Genomic DNA, 17,538 nt, shown 5'->3' on the forward strand with positions numbered 1-17,538 from the left:
ATGTGATGGATGTAATATCAGTCATGTAATATCAGTCACATTTTTTTTTAATTCCCCTTTATTTCACACCAAAAAAAAATTCTCAAATCTGAAAACAAGTGTGTGGGCATTAATGTACCATATCATGATGTTTTTTAGATCAATTTGAGCAGAAATAAAATTTTATTTCTAGACAGTACTGAATTTGAAAGTTAAAAATATAGTCAAATTGTAATGTCAGTCACTGTGGAATGACCCCATGAGCTATTTGACTTTCTCTTGTCGATACTTCCTTGTAAAACTGCATTTTATGTTTCAAACATTTTATTACATTTTCCGAGGGGAACACTTTATTAAATTAATCCTCATAATCAATTTCGGTGGCCAATGTATTGATGCTTTTTTATATTACGTCTATTGATATTTTTAAAAAACTTTTGCCCTTGTAAAAAGAATGGAAAAGTTGAGTAATTTTAACATAATAAAAAATCTTTCTATTGTTGGGAATTTGAATGAAATTTAATTTAGATCATAGGATGTTTTGCCCTTGTACCATGAAGTATTTCTTTGATTTATAATGCAATTTATTTATTCACCTTGATAGAAAGCAAGATGTAAATATTAAATCTAGAAAAAAAAAAATCCCTGTAAAAACTTAATCTCTTTTGTAAATCCCAAAACCACTCCAAGTTTGTTCTATATTTGTAACACCTTTTAAAATTATACCATAGATAATTTTGATAATAATGGCTTTTTCCAACGGGTAAAGTTTGACGACATCTTATATTATCATGTTTAGTTATCGTAATACTATGTCACTTCTACTTTTTATAATATAAGGTACCACCAAATTTAGTACAGGTATGTTAATACGCAAGATAAAGATATTTTACTACTTCTACACATAAAATAATCTCAGTGGGGGGGGGGGGGCACCAAACGAATTTCGTGCCCAGTGTCTTCAAAACTTTAGTCGGGCCCTGATTGCCACATTGCACAAACCTTATTGTAATTTGAAATGTCGTTCGAAATAATAATCATACTGTTTTTTAGATTTCAGACTGAGCTTTCTCGATTAGTTTATGCTAATCAGTTCCTTCAGTTGTCTTCTCAACTGCCGTCTGAATATTTTTATGGCATTGGAGAACATTACGCTCCTTTACTCAGGAATGTCAACTGGACGAAATTGACTTTGATGAATTCGGATTTAGGACCCATTGTAAGTTGATAATCGTAATAGATTTTATTCATTATTATCAACCACATGTTTCATTGTGTTACAAAAAATAGTAATAGATAAAATGTGATTATCTGTTTCAATAAATCTATATATTAGAAGAAATATTTTCATATATCAAGGATAAAACAAAGGCATTTGATCCAGGTCTTCAGTACTATAAGAATAACTACAACAATGAGTTGATAAAAAAATTATTTCTGCAAGTAATGGATATAAGTATGAACCCATAACTTTTCATTCCAAAATTACCAAGGATATTAAGGAATTATTCCTACACACTCACCCCAGCAACCACAGCCGTATATTTGTATTCTGCATGGCAATCAGTGGCGGGGATTTGAGAGGCAGGGGCGGGGGCGTCCCTCCCCCTTACTTTTTATGGTTTATTTATTTATTTTATTTTCCAATTTAGGAACTAAAACTAGAAATTATAACAAAAGCAAAAGTGTCAAAATTTTCAGATCATAATTATTTGTTTTACTTTGTATATCTGTTTACAAAACGCTATTTATACTTTTATTTTATTTATTCATTGTTTAGACATTAGTAAATCAATTTTTTTACTTAAATAAGCCGTACTTTCTTAATTAAATTATTACCAAGTGTTTATAACATCTCAAAATACTTTGGGGTAAATAATGTAAGTCTTATTCATGTCTAAGTGTTTCTTCAGGGTGAGTTATTGTGTTCATAATTCATCAAAATCTTAAGAAAAACTTGAGTTAAGCTGTTAGATTTGCATCAATTACCACTCATATGATCTCAAAACCAGCCTTAGCAAAAAAAAATTCTTTCATTTTTTTGCTGCCGCTAAAAATCCTTTGAATTTTACTTGTCGTTTTTTTTTTTTTTTGCCTCCCCCCCCACTTTTCAGTCCTAAACGCTGCCCCTGATAGCAGTTGTTGGTTTATTATTTATAAAATGTCTATAACTGCTGAAAAATCAAAGTAAATAAGTATCACAATAAGGCAGCATCATTAGGTTTAGGTTTAAATGTTGGCTGCTCTACTGACCAGCCATCACAGAAAAAGTCCCCACCAAAATGTCTGTGCCTGTCTTTTGCTATAGCAACGAGACGTGTCTCATTTTTCGAGGGGAAGCTTATTATTGGAAAAACCCATACGACTGCACAAAGGTGTGAAGGCGAGTGACAAAATGGCGCCAAAATATCACACCTGCTAACCCTTGCAGAAAAGGAACAAAGTCTGTTTCTATGGCAGTAGATAGGCTCAAACTTTACGGCAGGAGCTTTTCTCATGAAGGAGAGACAGTATAAGTGTATTGCATTTCATTCTTATTTAACTTTCAGCTCATAATGTAATTTTTCGAAATTTTACAACTTTTTTTATAGCCGAATCATGCATTATACGGCAGTCATCCGTTTTATATGGCTTTAGAAGAGGAGGGGAAAGCAAACGGAGTATTCCTTTTAAACAGCAATCCAATGGGTGTGTATCATTTCGTTATATTTAAATGATTCATAGCAATATGAGTCATTCACACATTTTCGTTTTTTCATAGTAATGAATTCATAACTTTTGTTAAAGTTTTTTTTCATAATTTGTTTTGAGAATACTCAATAGAAGGACTAGCAGTGAAATTAAAATTAATAAATTAGTGCACAGTAGATTCTTGACTGAATCCCAGTGTCTCAGTGGTAGCCTGAGCCGACTCTAGTAGTTCTGCCATTCAGTCGAGATTGACAAGTGCCGCCCTCCTCCCTCCATAAAATATTTATAATATAAAGTAATAACATATTAATAAAATAAAAATAATAGTAAAGTGCTTTAAATTAATGTACACTCTTAATTAATAAAAATTATCTTTTTTAACCTTAAAGTAGTGCATCTTATGGCACTGAAACAGATATTACAGGGTGGCGACAGATCAAGGAAATCAGGGAGATCAGGGAAAAGTCAGGGAACTTTATTAATCAGGGAAATATCAGGGAATTTTGAAAAAATAACAAAAAATCAGGGAAAATTAATTTTATGAAGAAAAAAAAAAATTTTTTTTGCTTTACAAAATTAAATACTCTAATTCCCTTCGCATTTTCGACCAATTATCTTTTCGAAAAAAGTAAAATTAATGAGGTGCGATTATACACTGCCACATATTTGTGCATCTTTTTTCCTCAACGTCAAAGTATTGAATCTTACTTATTAACCACAGGATGAACTTATTAAGATTGCTTCTGTGTCTGTTAGATTGTTTATTTTAACTTGCTTGAAATTTCCTTTTACGCTTTCAATGCCACGTAAAATAAACAACCATACAGGCAAAGAGGAAGCCTTCATTAATGCCTTAGCTCCGCTGCCTTTATTCTATTGTCTCGAAGTAATTAAGTACTGTAATCACGATTTCATTAAGAAATCTTTGGTTTTTGAATTAATACTATAAAAGCTTAAAAGTTTTTACTTCTTTGGGTTTTTAATTCAATTGCTAAAATAGAACTTTCAATTAAAAAAACTTTGTTTTTTGCCGTTATACTATTTGTTATCACCGCAGATTATAAAGGTTTTCTTTTCTTCAGACTTCAGTAATTTTTTAATTTTATAACCAAGTTGTATTCTTTTATATATTTTGATATTAATTAATTGCTTTTTTTTCTTGCATTCAAAGTTGTTTTTTACAAAAGCAATCTAAGATTTTTTTTTTTCGTTACATACTGAAATCATTTGAAATAGAGTTAACTTGTGAACTTAAGTAAATATTTTTATTTTTTTATTGTTAAAATGCTGTATTCATTCAATAAAACCTATATTCTTGATTAGAGAAAAGCTCCCTATGAATGGATGTCAAATGGTTTCATCTGTTTTGCATAAATATGTCAATTAGTTATATAAGAATAACTACATTACTTCTATTCTTTCACTATTACTTGTTATTCTTGCAACAATTATTATATTGTTTGAAAATTTAGTTCAAAATAATTTCAATTACTTTTTAGTTCTATCATAAATACACATATGTTTTTAAGAGTAATTCTAATAGTTTCTTAAAATTCTTATGCTAAGTGGTTTCTGGAAGTAAAGTATTTTTTATTTATTTATTTATTTATTTATTTATTTGAATTTTCTATAATCTTTCCATGTATAAAAATTTAATATACTGTTTTGTTAATTTTTCTTTCCTTCCAAAAAAATTGTCTTGTTTTTTTTTAACCATTTTATTAAAAAAGTAGCATCTTTTTAAAATACTGTAGTTCAACAACTTTACACAACTTAAAACGTTTAAAATACGGCATTTAATACAAACATACAATGGATTTCAAGTAGAGTAAAGAAAGAAAACCATTATCATTGGTAACTTAAATCAGGGAACTTTGGTGAACTTAATCAGGGAAAAGTCAGGGAACTTTTTTTCACAGTTCCTGTCGCCACCCTGTATTAATATTTTCAAAAGACTTTTAAATCACGCAATTTGCCGCCTCTAAAATTAAAACTGAATTTCTAGTTAAATTCCGAACTATGCTTTGTATATCCAAGCACTGGTACACACTCGTAATTATTTCTTTTAGCATTGAAGCAGCAAATCTTATGGTGCTGAAACATCTATTCATACTTTTTAAAAAAATGGTTCAACTTCAAAATTTTCCACCCCTAAAATCTGCCGCCCTAGGCGGCTGCCTAGGTCGCCTACCCCAGGGGCCTAGCCTGGTGATGATGCTTCATGCTTACATGGTGCAGACCCTGGTTTGATTGCACTGATTTAGGCACGGTCGATTCAGCCTATCATCCCTTCAGTGAGTCGATACAATGAGCACCAAGCGTGCTTAGGAACTAAACACTGGGGGTTCCTCATTCGGCTGACCACCTAACTGAAACATCAGTCTTGCATCTCATAGTCCTTGACCATAAAAACGGAGATGGGCATGGACCCATGGGCTATTGTGCCACTGAGTTCAGATTCTTGACTATTTTCTCAAACGTGGAAAAAGGGTGATAACGGAAATGCCAGATAGGGCAGAGTTCCACTTACTACGCCCTTTCCCATATAATTAAAAACACATTTTATGATGAATGATACAAGCAAAAGTTATTAAGTTACTATTTATTTACAATCTAGTCAAATGTGAAAATTTATGACTATCGAGTCAAAATGTTTTACTTTGAGACTCCTAATTTTACCTTTTAGCCCTTTAACCCGTTCGGGACGAACGACATGTCTTTGTGTCAGCGCTAGGTGGTTCTTCAGAGACGAAAAACGCATCCGTGCGTTACGGTAAGTAGTATGCAGCCGGCCTAACGACGCTATTCTGCGTTTTGGATTTGGAACGAAATGTTTACTATTAGATGGCGTTACTTATCCATTACTTACATTACTTATCCATGTTTCGTTCAAATGATTGCTCTCCTGCATTAGTATTTCTCTGTCTGACATCAAAATGGGGTCTGTCAAGTGCCTGTGATTTATTGAATTTCGTGAAAGAAAATATAAACATGTGCTTGCAAGTGAGAAGGGAAATGTATACTCATTTTGAAATGGCTCTTTCTAGTTTCAGTTCCATTTATAATGGGATTGGGGGGGGGGAGATATTCTAGCAAGGGGTTTTATTTTTATGTTCATTTGGTAGATATAGTGAACACGTCTTCTTTCCGAGGAGGAGATATTTTAATTTATGACGGATCCATCTATGGATCTTTTGGATCAAATTGAAACAACTATAAATTATTTTTGTTGGAGTTCTTCATACAGTAGTTACTTTTGGAAATCATATGCTGAAAAAGAAGGCAAAGAACTGAAACGGAGATGTGTAATTTGATCAAAGCTGAATAAAAGACGTAACACTACGTATGAGTGTAAAATGCTCAATGCGCATTTATCTGTGATTTGAAATTTTTCATGCAGCTTTAAAATATTAATTGTTACAATATCCTTTAAGTAGGCTTGTAGATGGGGTAAACACTCCAGAGGGAAAGGTGGAAGTTAGCAAAAAGGAGGTTGGCATTAGCTGTATGTTAGATAGTGGGAATATTCCAGAATTAAAGGAGGAAGTTAGTACAAAGGATGTGGGCATTAGCTGTGTGTTAGATAGTGGGAAAATTCCAGAGGTAAAGGGGAAAGTTATTGCTGATGTGACTGACTGGGAACAAAGGGTATAATTTTGGGAGATTCAATGGTGCGTGAGGTGGGAAACTCAATAGGCAGAGTTAGACGTAAGGTGGCTAGATGTTGTTTGCCAGGGGCTCGGGTGAGAGATGTAAATAGGGTTGCTGAAAAGAAGGTTGTATTTAATAAAGAGGATGTAGTTACTTTGTGGGTGGGAACTAACGATGTAGGCCATAGTAAAAACGATGAGTTTACAAAGGAATGGGATTCCCTGTTGGACAAAGCAACCAACTGTTCGGCAAATGTCCAAGTGGTTGGTTTGCTTCCCAGGTATGGTGTGCATAGGAGTTGGTTAAACCAACGGGCTAGGTGTATGAACCTGGTACTCAAGGAAATTTGCGTTAAGCATAGTATCAGGTTTATTGATGTGTGGAGTAAATGTAAACGCGATTGGATTGCTAGAGATGGCCTGCATCTGAGCTCTACAGGGGTCAAAATGGTTAGTGGTTTGGTTTTAGAGGCTTCAGAATCAAAAAACTAAGTTGGAATGGGGGGCATGGTTTAAGGAGCAGAATTCGAAAGGGTACTAACTATTGGGATTTGAGTAGAAACGGAAATAGGGTGGCTAATAAGAGAAAAGATTTTAACAGCTGGGATTCAAACAATCGTGCAGCATTAAATAAAAGTAAGATGGGCTTACTTAAGGTTTTTTATACAAATGCTCGTAGTATTAGGAACAAGATGGAAGAATTGAAAAGCATAACTATAGACGAGAGGTTGGATATTATTGGAGTTACCGAGACATGGGCTACCGAAAGTGATGATGATTTATTATCTATTGCTGGGTATAATTTGTTTAGACAAGATAGAGTAGGTAAAAGAGGTGGTGGGGTTTTATTTTATGTCAGAGACACTTTAATTTGCAATGAATTGGTAATTAATGATAAACCTAATGAGGTTGATATGATTTGGCTGGAGTTGATTAGTAATAAGGGCAAAAAACTACGTTTAGGGAATATTTATAGGCCACCCAACTTAAGCCAGGGTCAAGACGAACAGATGTTTAGTATTATTAGTGACATTTCTAGCAAAGGGTTAGTCATCATAATGGGAGATTTTAATTTTCCAGGAATTGATTGGAATAATTTTTACCATAGTAATAGCAGAGAAGAGGAATTTTTGAAAGTAATTGGTGACTGTTTCTTAGATCAAATTGTAAATCAGGGTACTCGACAGGACGCTATTTTGGATCTAGTTTTCTGCGACATGGAAGGCGACATACTTGTATAAAACTGAAAAATACAACGACAGTTTAAATTGTCTAGTCTGATGAATTATAAATACAAATACAAATACAAATACAAAAGTGACGACCAGCAACAGGCTCTGGGCCCAGCCAGACTGGTCCTAGTCAATTTAAAATCCCCAGTGAAGATCAATGGCCCTCTTAAAACTACTCCCTTGCTCATTACCACCTCTTCCGGTAAACTGTTCCAAGGTTCCACTACCCTGCTATAATAATAATTTTTCCTAATATCCATGTTAGCCTGAGATTTAAATAGCTTAAAACAATGACCCCTTGTCCTGCTTTCAGTGCTTAACTTCAGCCCCGTAACATCTTTCATTTTAATAAATTTAAACAACTGAATCATGTCCCCTCGGTCTCTTCTTTGCTTAAGACTGTACATTTTTAAATACAGTTTTAAATACATTTTCAGTTGAATTTAAACAACTGAATCATGACCCCTCTGACTCGTCTTTGATATTATTGTGGAAATATGATTATTTTTCATCATTAAAACCGACACTCCAAGCAATTCGATGTATGGAATAAATTTTAACTTTGTAGGTATATACGCACATTTTTATATCTCTCAAGCACACATCCGCTCTTGTTTTCTTGTTAAGTGATTTTTTTTTCTGAAACTATCTCAAAAATTATAATTTTTTATAAATATAATGTACAGTCCAATCTTGATAACTCGAATATTTCTTTATCTCGAAGTTTTCATCGGGTCCCAAACTCATGAGACCGTTGTGGAAACTTTCCATATAACTCAAACTACCAATAACTCAAACGTTTTAGTCAGTCCCTTGGGACTTTGAGTTATTGAGAGTTGACTGTATTTTCACTCTTTATTTGATGTATTTATGCAGTATTTCTATGACAGAATAAAAAGAGTGCTATAGACATACTCCTGCATTTAATTTTATGTCAATAATAAACTACTGTGCTTTTTTTGAATCTGAACTGTTTGACGCAGATGTTATTCTTCAACCCACACCTGCAATAACGTTTCGCCCCATTGGTGGAATCCTGGACTTTTTTATTATGCTGGGTCCGACGCCAGAAAATGTTGTTCAGCAATACACAGGCATCATTGGTAGAACTTTTATGCCTCCCTATTGGAGTTTAGGATTCCAGCTTTGTCGATATGGGTACAATACTCTCAATAAAAGTAAAGAAGTGTTGAATCGCACATTGGAAAATGGAATACCTCTAGTAAGTGATTTTAGAACACTATTATCATATTGTAATGTTAAAATATTCCGGATTTCATGTTATCCCTTTTCAGGAAATCTGCTTTATACTTTTTTTATAAAACATCAAAATCATATTTCCTCTGCTAAGTTTACATAAACTTTTTAAGGGTATGTTTTTCGAGAGTATATCTTGGTTGTTTAAAGCCATTTTGTCATTCTTTCTGCAAAATGCATTTACACATATTGTCGCCCAGAGCAACAGTAGGACATCTTAGTGTTATTTCTGGTATTAGATGTCTTACTGTTGCTCTGAGGCGGCAATATGTAAGTTATGAAGAAATTTGTTTTAAATTCATTCCTGCTCTTCATTGAATGTCTATTTCTATAAATAGTGTTAGCTTATTCATTTAAAAGGAAATTTGTGCTTAAATCTAGAATACAACATCTTAGTTTATTTGCACATAAAGCAGGAAAAATCAGGTTGAAGCTGGCAGAATGCTAGGAAAAAATTTGAATTACTAGTAAAATTCCACAAGTCCAAGAAATGAAAAGTAAATTAATAAATATACTTAGTCAAAAATCATTGGAATAGTGACAGCAGCTGTAATGGAAAAGAAGCAATTAAAATAGAATTTAAATTGCAAAACAATTTTTATAGCATCTTTATTGTTTAATTATTTTGAAACCAAGCATAACAGAATAATAGTATTAGGAAATAAAATTAAAAATGGAAATTTTGCTTAACTGTAAGTATTTGTAGCAAAGAATTAAGTGCTTGCTATCTTTTTCTTTACAAAGAAATTCAAACAATTTTTAATTTCTTGAACTGAGCCCAACATTATACTGCTATCAATCAAAAATCTGAGGACAAGTTATTTTTTGTTTTCAAAGTTTCATTTTTAGCTTGATTTATTTATTCATACATTTTAGATGTTTGATAGTTTCGCCTACTTACAGCTTTTTAATTGTATTTTTCAATATTCTCGTTCTTTAATTGTTATGAAAAACCTACATATTTTATTTCTCCAAAATTTATTTTTGTGTAAAAACAAATACAAACTATGAATCATTATGTGAAAATAATTTTCTCTTTTTATAATTGCTGAACTTTTTCCATTTGATGTAACTAATTATTTTTTCCCCTTAAAGGATGTGCAGTGGCATGATATTGATTACATGGATGCTTTCAAAGATTTTACATATGATAAAGTTAACTTTAAAGGTCTCCCTGAATTTGTTGATGACCTACACAGAAAAGGAAGGCACTATGTTCTTATGATTGTGAGTTTTTTTGAGTGTTTACCACTTTCATCATGTAAGAAATTTAAAAAAAAAAAATAATAATAATAATGATAATGTGCTTATGTATACTGCTGTGGGAAGTTAAACCGCTGAATCTGCGAAAATTAGTTTTGAGATATTTGAAGAAACATGTTTTGGATTCCATGCAAACAATGAGGAAATGTTGGAATTAGACTTGTTTTCGTGCTTAATTTTCAATGGTAACTAAATTAGCAAGCTTGTTCAATAAAGCTAAAGCACAGTAGATAACAAAAATGCAAAACAATCAAAAATTTGCAGATATTACACTTGATCCTTCCATGGCAGTGTAATATATCACCCTTTAGCTCTGTTTGAAGGTGAAAAATTTACACTTGTAGAAAACTTGATTGTTGGGAAATGCAAATACAACTACAAAAGTGACGACCAGCAACAGGCTCTGGGCCCAGCTAGGCTGGTCCTAGTCAATTTACAATCCCCAGTAAAGATCAATGGCCCTCTTAAAACTATCTACTCCCTTGCTCATTACCACCTCTTCCGGTAAACTGTTCCAAGGTTGCACTACCCCCCTAAATTAATAATTTTTCCTAACATCCATGTTAGCCTGAGATTTAAATAGCTTAAAACAATGACCCCTTGTCCTGTTTTCAGTGCTAAACTTCAGCCCCGTAACATCTTCCATTTTAATAAATTTTAACAACTGAATCATGTCCCCTCGGTCTCTTCTTTGCTCAAGACTACATTTTTAGCATTCTAAGCCTGGAATCGTAGTCTAAATACGAAAGTCTATTTATTAGCCTTGTAACCCGCCCTTGAAACCTTTCCAATACATTAATATCTTTCTTAAGATAAGGAGACCAAAAACTGAACAACATACTCCAAATGAGGTCTTACCAAACTTCTATATAAGGGCAGAAGAACTTCTTTAGATTTGTTTGAAATAGATCTATTGATGAACCCAAGCATCGTATTGGCTTTGTTACTAGCTATGCTGCACTATTGACTAAACTTTAAATCCTGACTTATTAAGACGCCCAGATCAGTAACTTTTTCTGCCTGACTAATGACTGAACCTTGCAAATAATAACTTGTACACTTATTCTCTTGCCCTAAATGTAGCACTTGACATTTCCCAACATTAACAGCCATACCCCATTTATAATCCCACTCCGTAATATGATCTAAATCCTCTTGCAGCTGATTTGCTTGTTCTTCTGTCGCGAGGTCGATTGACCGCGAACATATGAAAAATACTTGAGCATAAAATAAAACTCTTTTATTTACAATTTAAAAACATAGACGTCGTACATCCTGCACCCAGCAGGAATGCAAGTAGGAGACAGAATCTAGCAAATAAGCGACTCGCTTATAAATAAATGTTTTTGCTGTTGCCACTCACTCGGTGGCTAAACTTTTCAGGATAAAGTAAAATTACATGCAAATTCGACTGAATATGCAAAAATAATAAGTCCTCTACAATACTCCCCTCTGAGTCTCGAACAGTTAGGGAGAGACGAATCTATCCGGAAAGCGAACTTGTCGTCCAGAACGCGTCGTCACTGGAACATGATTCTGAGTTGAAATATCCGGGCACAAATCCTGGTTAAGTAAATATGCCGGCTTTAACCTGTCGATAGAAACAGTCTTATCCAAACCTTTCATGGATATTACAAAGTCCTTGACCATCCGTTTCACCACTGGGAAAGGTCCGTCATACTGCGGTTGTAGAGGTCGTCGCACCGCGTCATGTCGCAAAAAGACGTGGGTACACGAGTCCAAATCCTTGGGGATGAAAACGCTAGGAATACCATGTCGTGACGCTGGGGTCGGACGAAGCGATCCAATTATCCCTTGCAGATTCTGCAGAAAAGTCGGACTCAGAATCGGCAGCTTCGATTCCATGACGAAATCTCCAGGCAAACGAAGTGTCTCACCGTAGACGAGCTCGGCGACTGAAGACGCTAAATCTTCCCTGTAGACTGTTCTCAATCCGAGAAGCACTGAGGGTAGGGCATCTACCCATGCCGCACTTGAAACACAACTGATGGCTTGTTTTAAAGGACGATGCAGTCTTTCAATCATGCCATTGCATTTCGCATTATAAGCTGACGTTCTACTTAGTTTAATTCCAAACAAATTTGCAAATGACTTAAAGAGCGAGGATTCAAATTGTCTGCCCTGGTCACTAGAAATGACTGAAGGAACACCGAAACGAGCAATCCAAGAAAAATATATAGCTTTAGCTACCGTTTCTGCGGATATATCTGCTATCGGAGTAACCTCCGGCCAACGCGTAAAGCGATCAACAATTGTCACGCAATAAGTATATCCCCGACAAATTGATAAGGGCCCTATCAAATCGACATGAATATGTTTAAATCTTCCGTCAGGAAGTGGGAAGTTGCCATATGGGGATTTTGTATGCCGGTGAACCTTAGTTCGCTGACATTCTAAACAAGCCTGACAATATAATTTTATGTCTGCTTTCATACCTAGCCAAACATATTTTGCTGCTATTAATTTTGTCGTAGCGCGTATACCAGGATGAGACAAATTATGATACGAATCAAATACCTTTTTACGAAAAGAATCAGGAACAATAGGTCTAATGTTTGAAGTTGAAATATCACAAAGTAAAAATCTATCCGAATTCGGAACCGGAAATTTTTTAATTTGCAGCGATCGGCTTTCTCTTGCGTCATTCAGTTTTTTTAAAAGCTCCGAATCTTCCAACTGTGCGTTCGCTAGCGATTCCATATCAACAGTAGAGGGGATGGAAATTTCTTCGATGCGTGAAAGCGTATCTGCCACGATATTTTCTTTTCCCTCGATGAAACGAACGTCTGTTGAAAATTGTGAAATGAAATCAAGTTGGCGTAAACGCCGGGGGGAAGCTTTTGAATCGTTTTTCTGACTAAACGCAAAAGTGAGAGGCTTGTGATCTGTATAGATCACAAATGGGCGCGCTTCTAACATATATCTAAAATGTATTATTGCACTATACACCGCTAATAGTTCTCGATCATAGGTTGAATACTTTTGTTGCGTTGAAGTTATTTTACGCGAAAAGAAACCTAATGGTTTGAGACCTTGGGGAGTTACCTCATGCAGAGCCGCACCCATTGCAAAATCACTACAATCTGTTACTAATGCTAATTTTGCATCTATTGACGGGTAATGTAAAAGCGTAGCACTAGCCAACAACTCCTTACATTTGTTAAAAGCTGCAATCGCTTCTTCTGATAAACTAATTTCAGTTTTAGCTTTCTTATTTTTCCCTTTTAAATATTCATTTAAAGGAATTTGTAAGCCTGCAATTTTTGGCAAGAAACTATGATAAAAATTCAACATTCCAAGAAAAGCTCGCAAACTCTTTACTGTTTTTGGCAATTTAAATTCTGAAATTGCTTTGACGCGATCCAGTAAAGGTTTGAAGCCAGATTCATTTATTGAATGCCCAAGAAAATCTACCTGTGATACCCCAAATACGCATTTTGCAACATTAATTTTTATCCCGTAATCTTTGAAACGTTGAAAAAGAATTTTGAGGTGTTTTTCATGTTCTTTTTGATCTGCACTAGCCACTAAAACATCATCCAAATATACAAAGCAGAAATTAAGGCCACGCACCACTTCGTGCATAAATCGCATGAATGTCTGACTGGCCCCCGATAATCCGAAATTCATGTACGGAAATTCGAATAATCCGAACGGAGTTATAATAGCAGTTTTGCATACGTCTTCCGGATTTACCGGGATGTGGTGGTACGCTTTTAACAAATCAAGTTTAGAAAATATTTTAGCACCATGAAGTTGCTGTGCAAAATCTTTTAAATACGGAACAGGGTATCTATCCTGACGCGTTATTTTATTCAACATTCTATAATCCCCAGTTGGACGCCAGTCCCCGGACTTTTTTGGAACCATATGTAGAGGGCTGGACCAATTACTACGCGAAGGTCTGCAAATGCCACGTTCTAACATGTACTCAAATTCCTTTTTCGCAATTTTAAGTTGAGCTGGGTGTAAACGACGCGCTCGCGCTTGCACCGGGGGACCAGTTGTTTGAATATAATGCAATGTATTATGCTTTATTTCACTTTGCAACCCTGCAGCGGGCTGAGTAATAATTTTAAATTCATACAACAATTTATGAAATTTAGAACTTCCAGAAATACTTTTTATTGCCGGTATCGAAGATTTTAAAGTGCGACCATTTGAGGTTAGCGATGTAAGTGGGTCAATAAGAGATTTTCGTTTAATGTCAACAATTAGACCATAGTTTTCCAAGAAATCAGCACCAATTATTGGTTTACTGACATCTGCAACTATAAAATGCCATGTGAATTTCCTTCGTAACCCAAAATCTACCGCTAGCAATTTTGTGCCGTAAGTCTTAATATTTGTGTTATTCGCAGCGGAAAGAACAAGATTGCTTACTTTATGACTTTTAAAATGAAATCGAGGCACGCAGCTGACATCACTACCTGTATCAACCAGAAAACTTGAACCTGTATTTACATCATTAATGAAAAGTCGGCGATTTAAATATTTCTGTACGGTTGACGCCGCATCAACTGACAGCTTTACTCGTTTTTTTTCTGGTTATAACTACATGGGGGTCTACATTTTGTTGCGTTATCCGAAAAAGTCTTATGATACCAGCAACAATTTTCAGAATTATCCGAGTTACGATAAAAACTTTTACTTCTTGACTGAGATTTAGAAAGCCTCCGAATTTTACTCCGGGATCTGCGAACAGATAATTTCTGAACCTGCTCAGTTAAACCCTCAATTAGGTTTTCCAAACGAGAAATTCTTGAATTTTCAGCTTGCGAGGAGGGAGAATTCACCACAGATACTGACGGAAGAGTCACTACCTCAGAAATTTTATCAGCCATAAGAGCTAACTGCGATAAACTTTCAGCACTAATTGCGAGGATAGCCTGCATATTTGAAGGAAGGTGACTTAACCATAATTTTTTCAAAAAACTATCATCTAGTTTATGGTTACTTAATTCCCGCATATCATGCAAAAGCTGTGAAGGTTTTTTATCCCCTAGAGTTAAGTCCTGTAACAAGGTTTTAATTTTCTTATTTTCAGAATGCTCAAACTGTTCAATTAATTTTTCTTTTAACTTAGTATACGGATTTTCCGCTGGCGGCGAATAAACTATTTCCGAAACATAAGTTAAATATTCAGAATCAATAGAAGCAATTAAATGGCTATGTTTCGTTTGCTCAGTCCTTATATTTGCTATCGAATAATTTGCTTCTAATTGAGCAAAATACAGTTTGACATTTATAGGCGAAAAAGTCGGCATTTTCATACCAATCCTATCAACGCTGGTCTCTACTTTGGATTCAGTCATTTTACTACTAGTAACCAAGACAAACAAAATGTAAAATCACTCACGTTGGTTGTCCGCATTCAGTCCTATAATAGGTCACCACTGTCGCGAGGTCGATTGGCCGCGAACATATGAAAAATACTTGAGCATAAAATAAAACTCTTTTATTTACAATTTAAAAACATAGACGTCGTACATCCTGCACCCAGCAGGAATGCAAGTAGGAGACAGAATCTAGCAAATAAGCGACTCGCTTATAAATAAATGTTTTTGCTGTTGCCACTCACTCGGTGGCTAAACTTTTCAGGATAAAGTAAAATTACATGCAAATTCGACTGAATATGCAAAAATAATAAGTCCTCTACACTTCATTTTCTACACTCCCCCATAACTTTGACATCATCAGCAAAACAATTCATGTTCCCAGAAATATTTTTATGAATATTGTTGATAAAAACAATGAACAAAATAGGCCCTTTAACACTGATCCTTTAGGATCCCCGCTTAAAACCTCACTCCATTTAGAATATTTTCCCCTTACAACTGCCCTTTGTTTCCTTCCGGTCAGCCAGTTTTTTACTCAAATGAAATTTTTCCCTCTTATTTCTATATCAGCTAATTTGCTAAGTAGAGCAACATGCGTTACCTTATCGAAAGCTTTTTGAAAATCAATATAAACAACATTTACAGGCTTCTTATTGTCTAAAGCCGTGGTAACTTTGTCATAGAAATGTAATAAATTAGTTGCTCAAGATTTACCTTTCCTGAAACCGTACCGAAAACTAGTCAATAGGTTATTAGTCAACATTTCATGGTTTAAACAAGTACACTCACATGTTTTGGGTGCACAAGGAACCACTTAATCTATGGGGCTGTCTATAAATGATGTCACGCTTCGAGGGGGAAGTGGGGTTTGGGAAATTATGACAAAGGGGATGAAAAGGGTAACAAAAAGTGTGACATCTCGCATTTTTTGTGAGAATATGTTTATGAAAAATAGCGTGGCATGAGACAAGGGTAAAGGCTCACCATACCCTTTGCACAAAGAGAGAGAGGAGAGTCAAAAATATTTTTAAAACACTTGATATCATTTATGGATAGACTCAATGTAAAAAGTAATATGAACTTGTGGATTAAAGTATAAGCTCTAGAAACATATTGCAGGCTATGAAAGTTTTCTATTAACTTAGCTCTTCTGTCCATATCAGTGGCATGAGAACGCAAAAGGTCCCTGGGCCCATACCCCCTCCCATGAAGCTCAAAGTTAAAATTTTCTCTGTTTAGTTAATGTTTTGCGTTATTTAATCAAGTTGATGCAGCTATGACTATCTAGTATCTGTAACATTTTAAAAAATTTCCTATTACTTCCATTTTTGAATTCCAAGCATTAGAGTATGTTCACCCTTCTTTAGGAGTTTTCCGCTATGGCACTGGTTCATATCACTAATGGTACTCTTATGGCATTTTATTAAAAGATATTGAGTTGGAAAGAAATGTTTTTCCTACCACTTTATCCCCACTTTATTTTAGCTACAATAAGTGTATGGTATTGTAATTCCTGATTTATGGGCCTGTTTCAGACAGCAATATTATTTGTTTAAAATATTATAGCTTTGAAAAATGTTTTGTATTCTTTCGAAAAAGTATGTGTGAAATCTATATATATATTTTTTTTACTGATAAAACAATAAAGACATGAATTTTTGCTCAGGATCCTGGCATTAGTAACATAGAAGCTCCAGATTCCTATCCACCTTATGATGAAGGTGTAGAGGATGATGTTTTTGTGAAAACTGCTGATGGGAAAAATTTAATTGGGAAGGTATGAAATGTCTTTTTATTTTATTATTATTGTTTTTATGTGCTCTATATGCAGCAACTATGGTATTAATTCCGAACGTTTTTCATCGATTTCTGAATTGCGATTATCGGCAATATATTATATACTGTGCGAAAGCTGATTTTGTTAATGCACAGCCAGGGGTGCTCAGCCCTCCAAGAACAATGGTGTGTCCCATCCCAAATACTACAAGGACCCCCTGTAAGAGAGTGAGTCCAATAAAAAAAAGCAAAAAATAACCCTAAAAGCACTGCACAAAAAAATTTAATGGCTCAGTATGTGCTATGACCACTAACCGTAGTTGGACGCTC

General features: G+C 34.6%; 1 protein-coding gene across 1 annotated transcript in view; it reads left to right on the plus strand.

Moving 5' to 3' along the window:
- LOC129234446 (lysosomal alpha-glucosidase-like) overlaps window positions 1-17,538 on the plus strand; it is an 82,620-nt gene that overhangs the window by 9,586 nt on the left and 55,496 nt on the right. Inside the window, exons 3-7 of the mRNA XM_054868449.1 lie at window positions 1,033-1,198; window positions 2,571-2,667; window positions 8,536-8,774; window positions 9,905-10,036; window positions 17,099-17,209. Of these exons, the coding sequence (XP_054724424.1) occupies window positions 1,033-1,198; window positions 2,571-2,667; window positions 8,536-8,774; window positions 9,905-10,036; window positions 17,099-17,209 (745 nt within the window). The remainder of the gene's footprint in view (window positions 1-1,032; window positions 1,199-2,570; window positions 2,668-8,535; window positions 8,775-9,904; window positions 10,037-17,098; window positions 17,210-17,538) is intronic.

This window comes from Uloborus diversus, chromosome 1 (assembly GCF_026930045.1).
Source record: "Uloborus diversus isolate 005 chromosome 1, Udiv.v.3.1, whole genome shotgun sequence".
In the NCBI taxonomy this organism is placed as follows: domain Eukaryota; kingdom Metazoa; phylum Arthropoda; class Arachnida; order Araneae; family Uloboridae; genus Uloborus; species Uloborus diversus.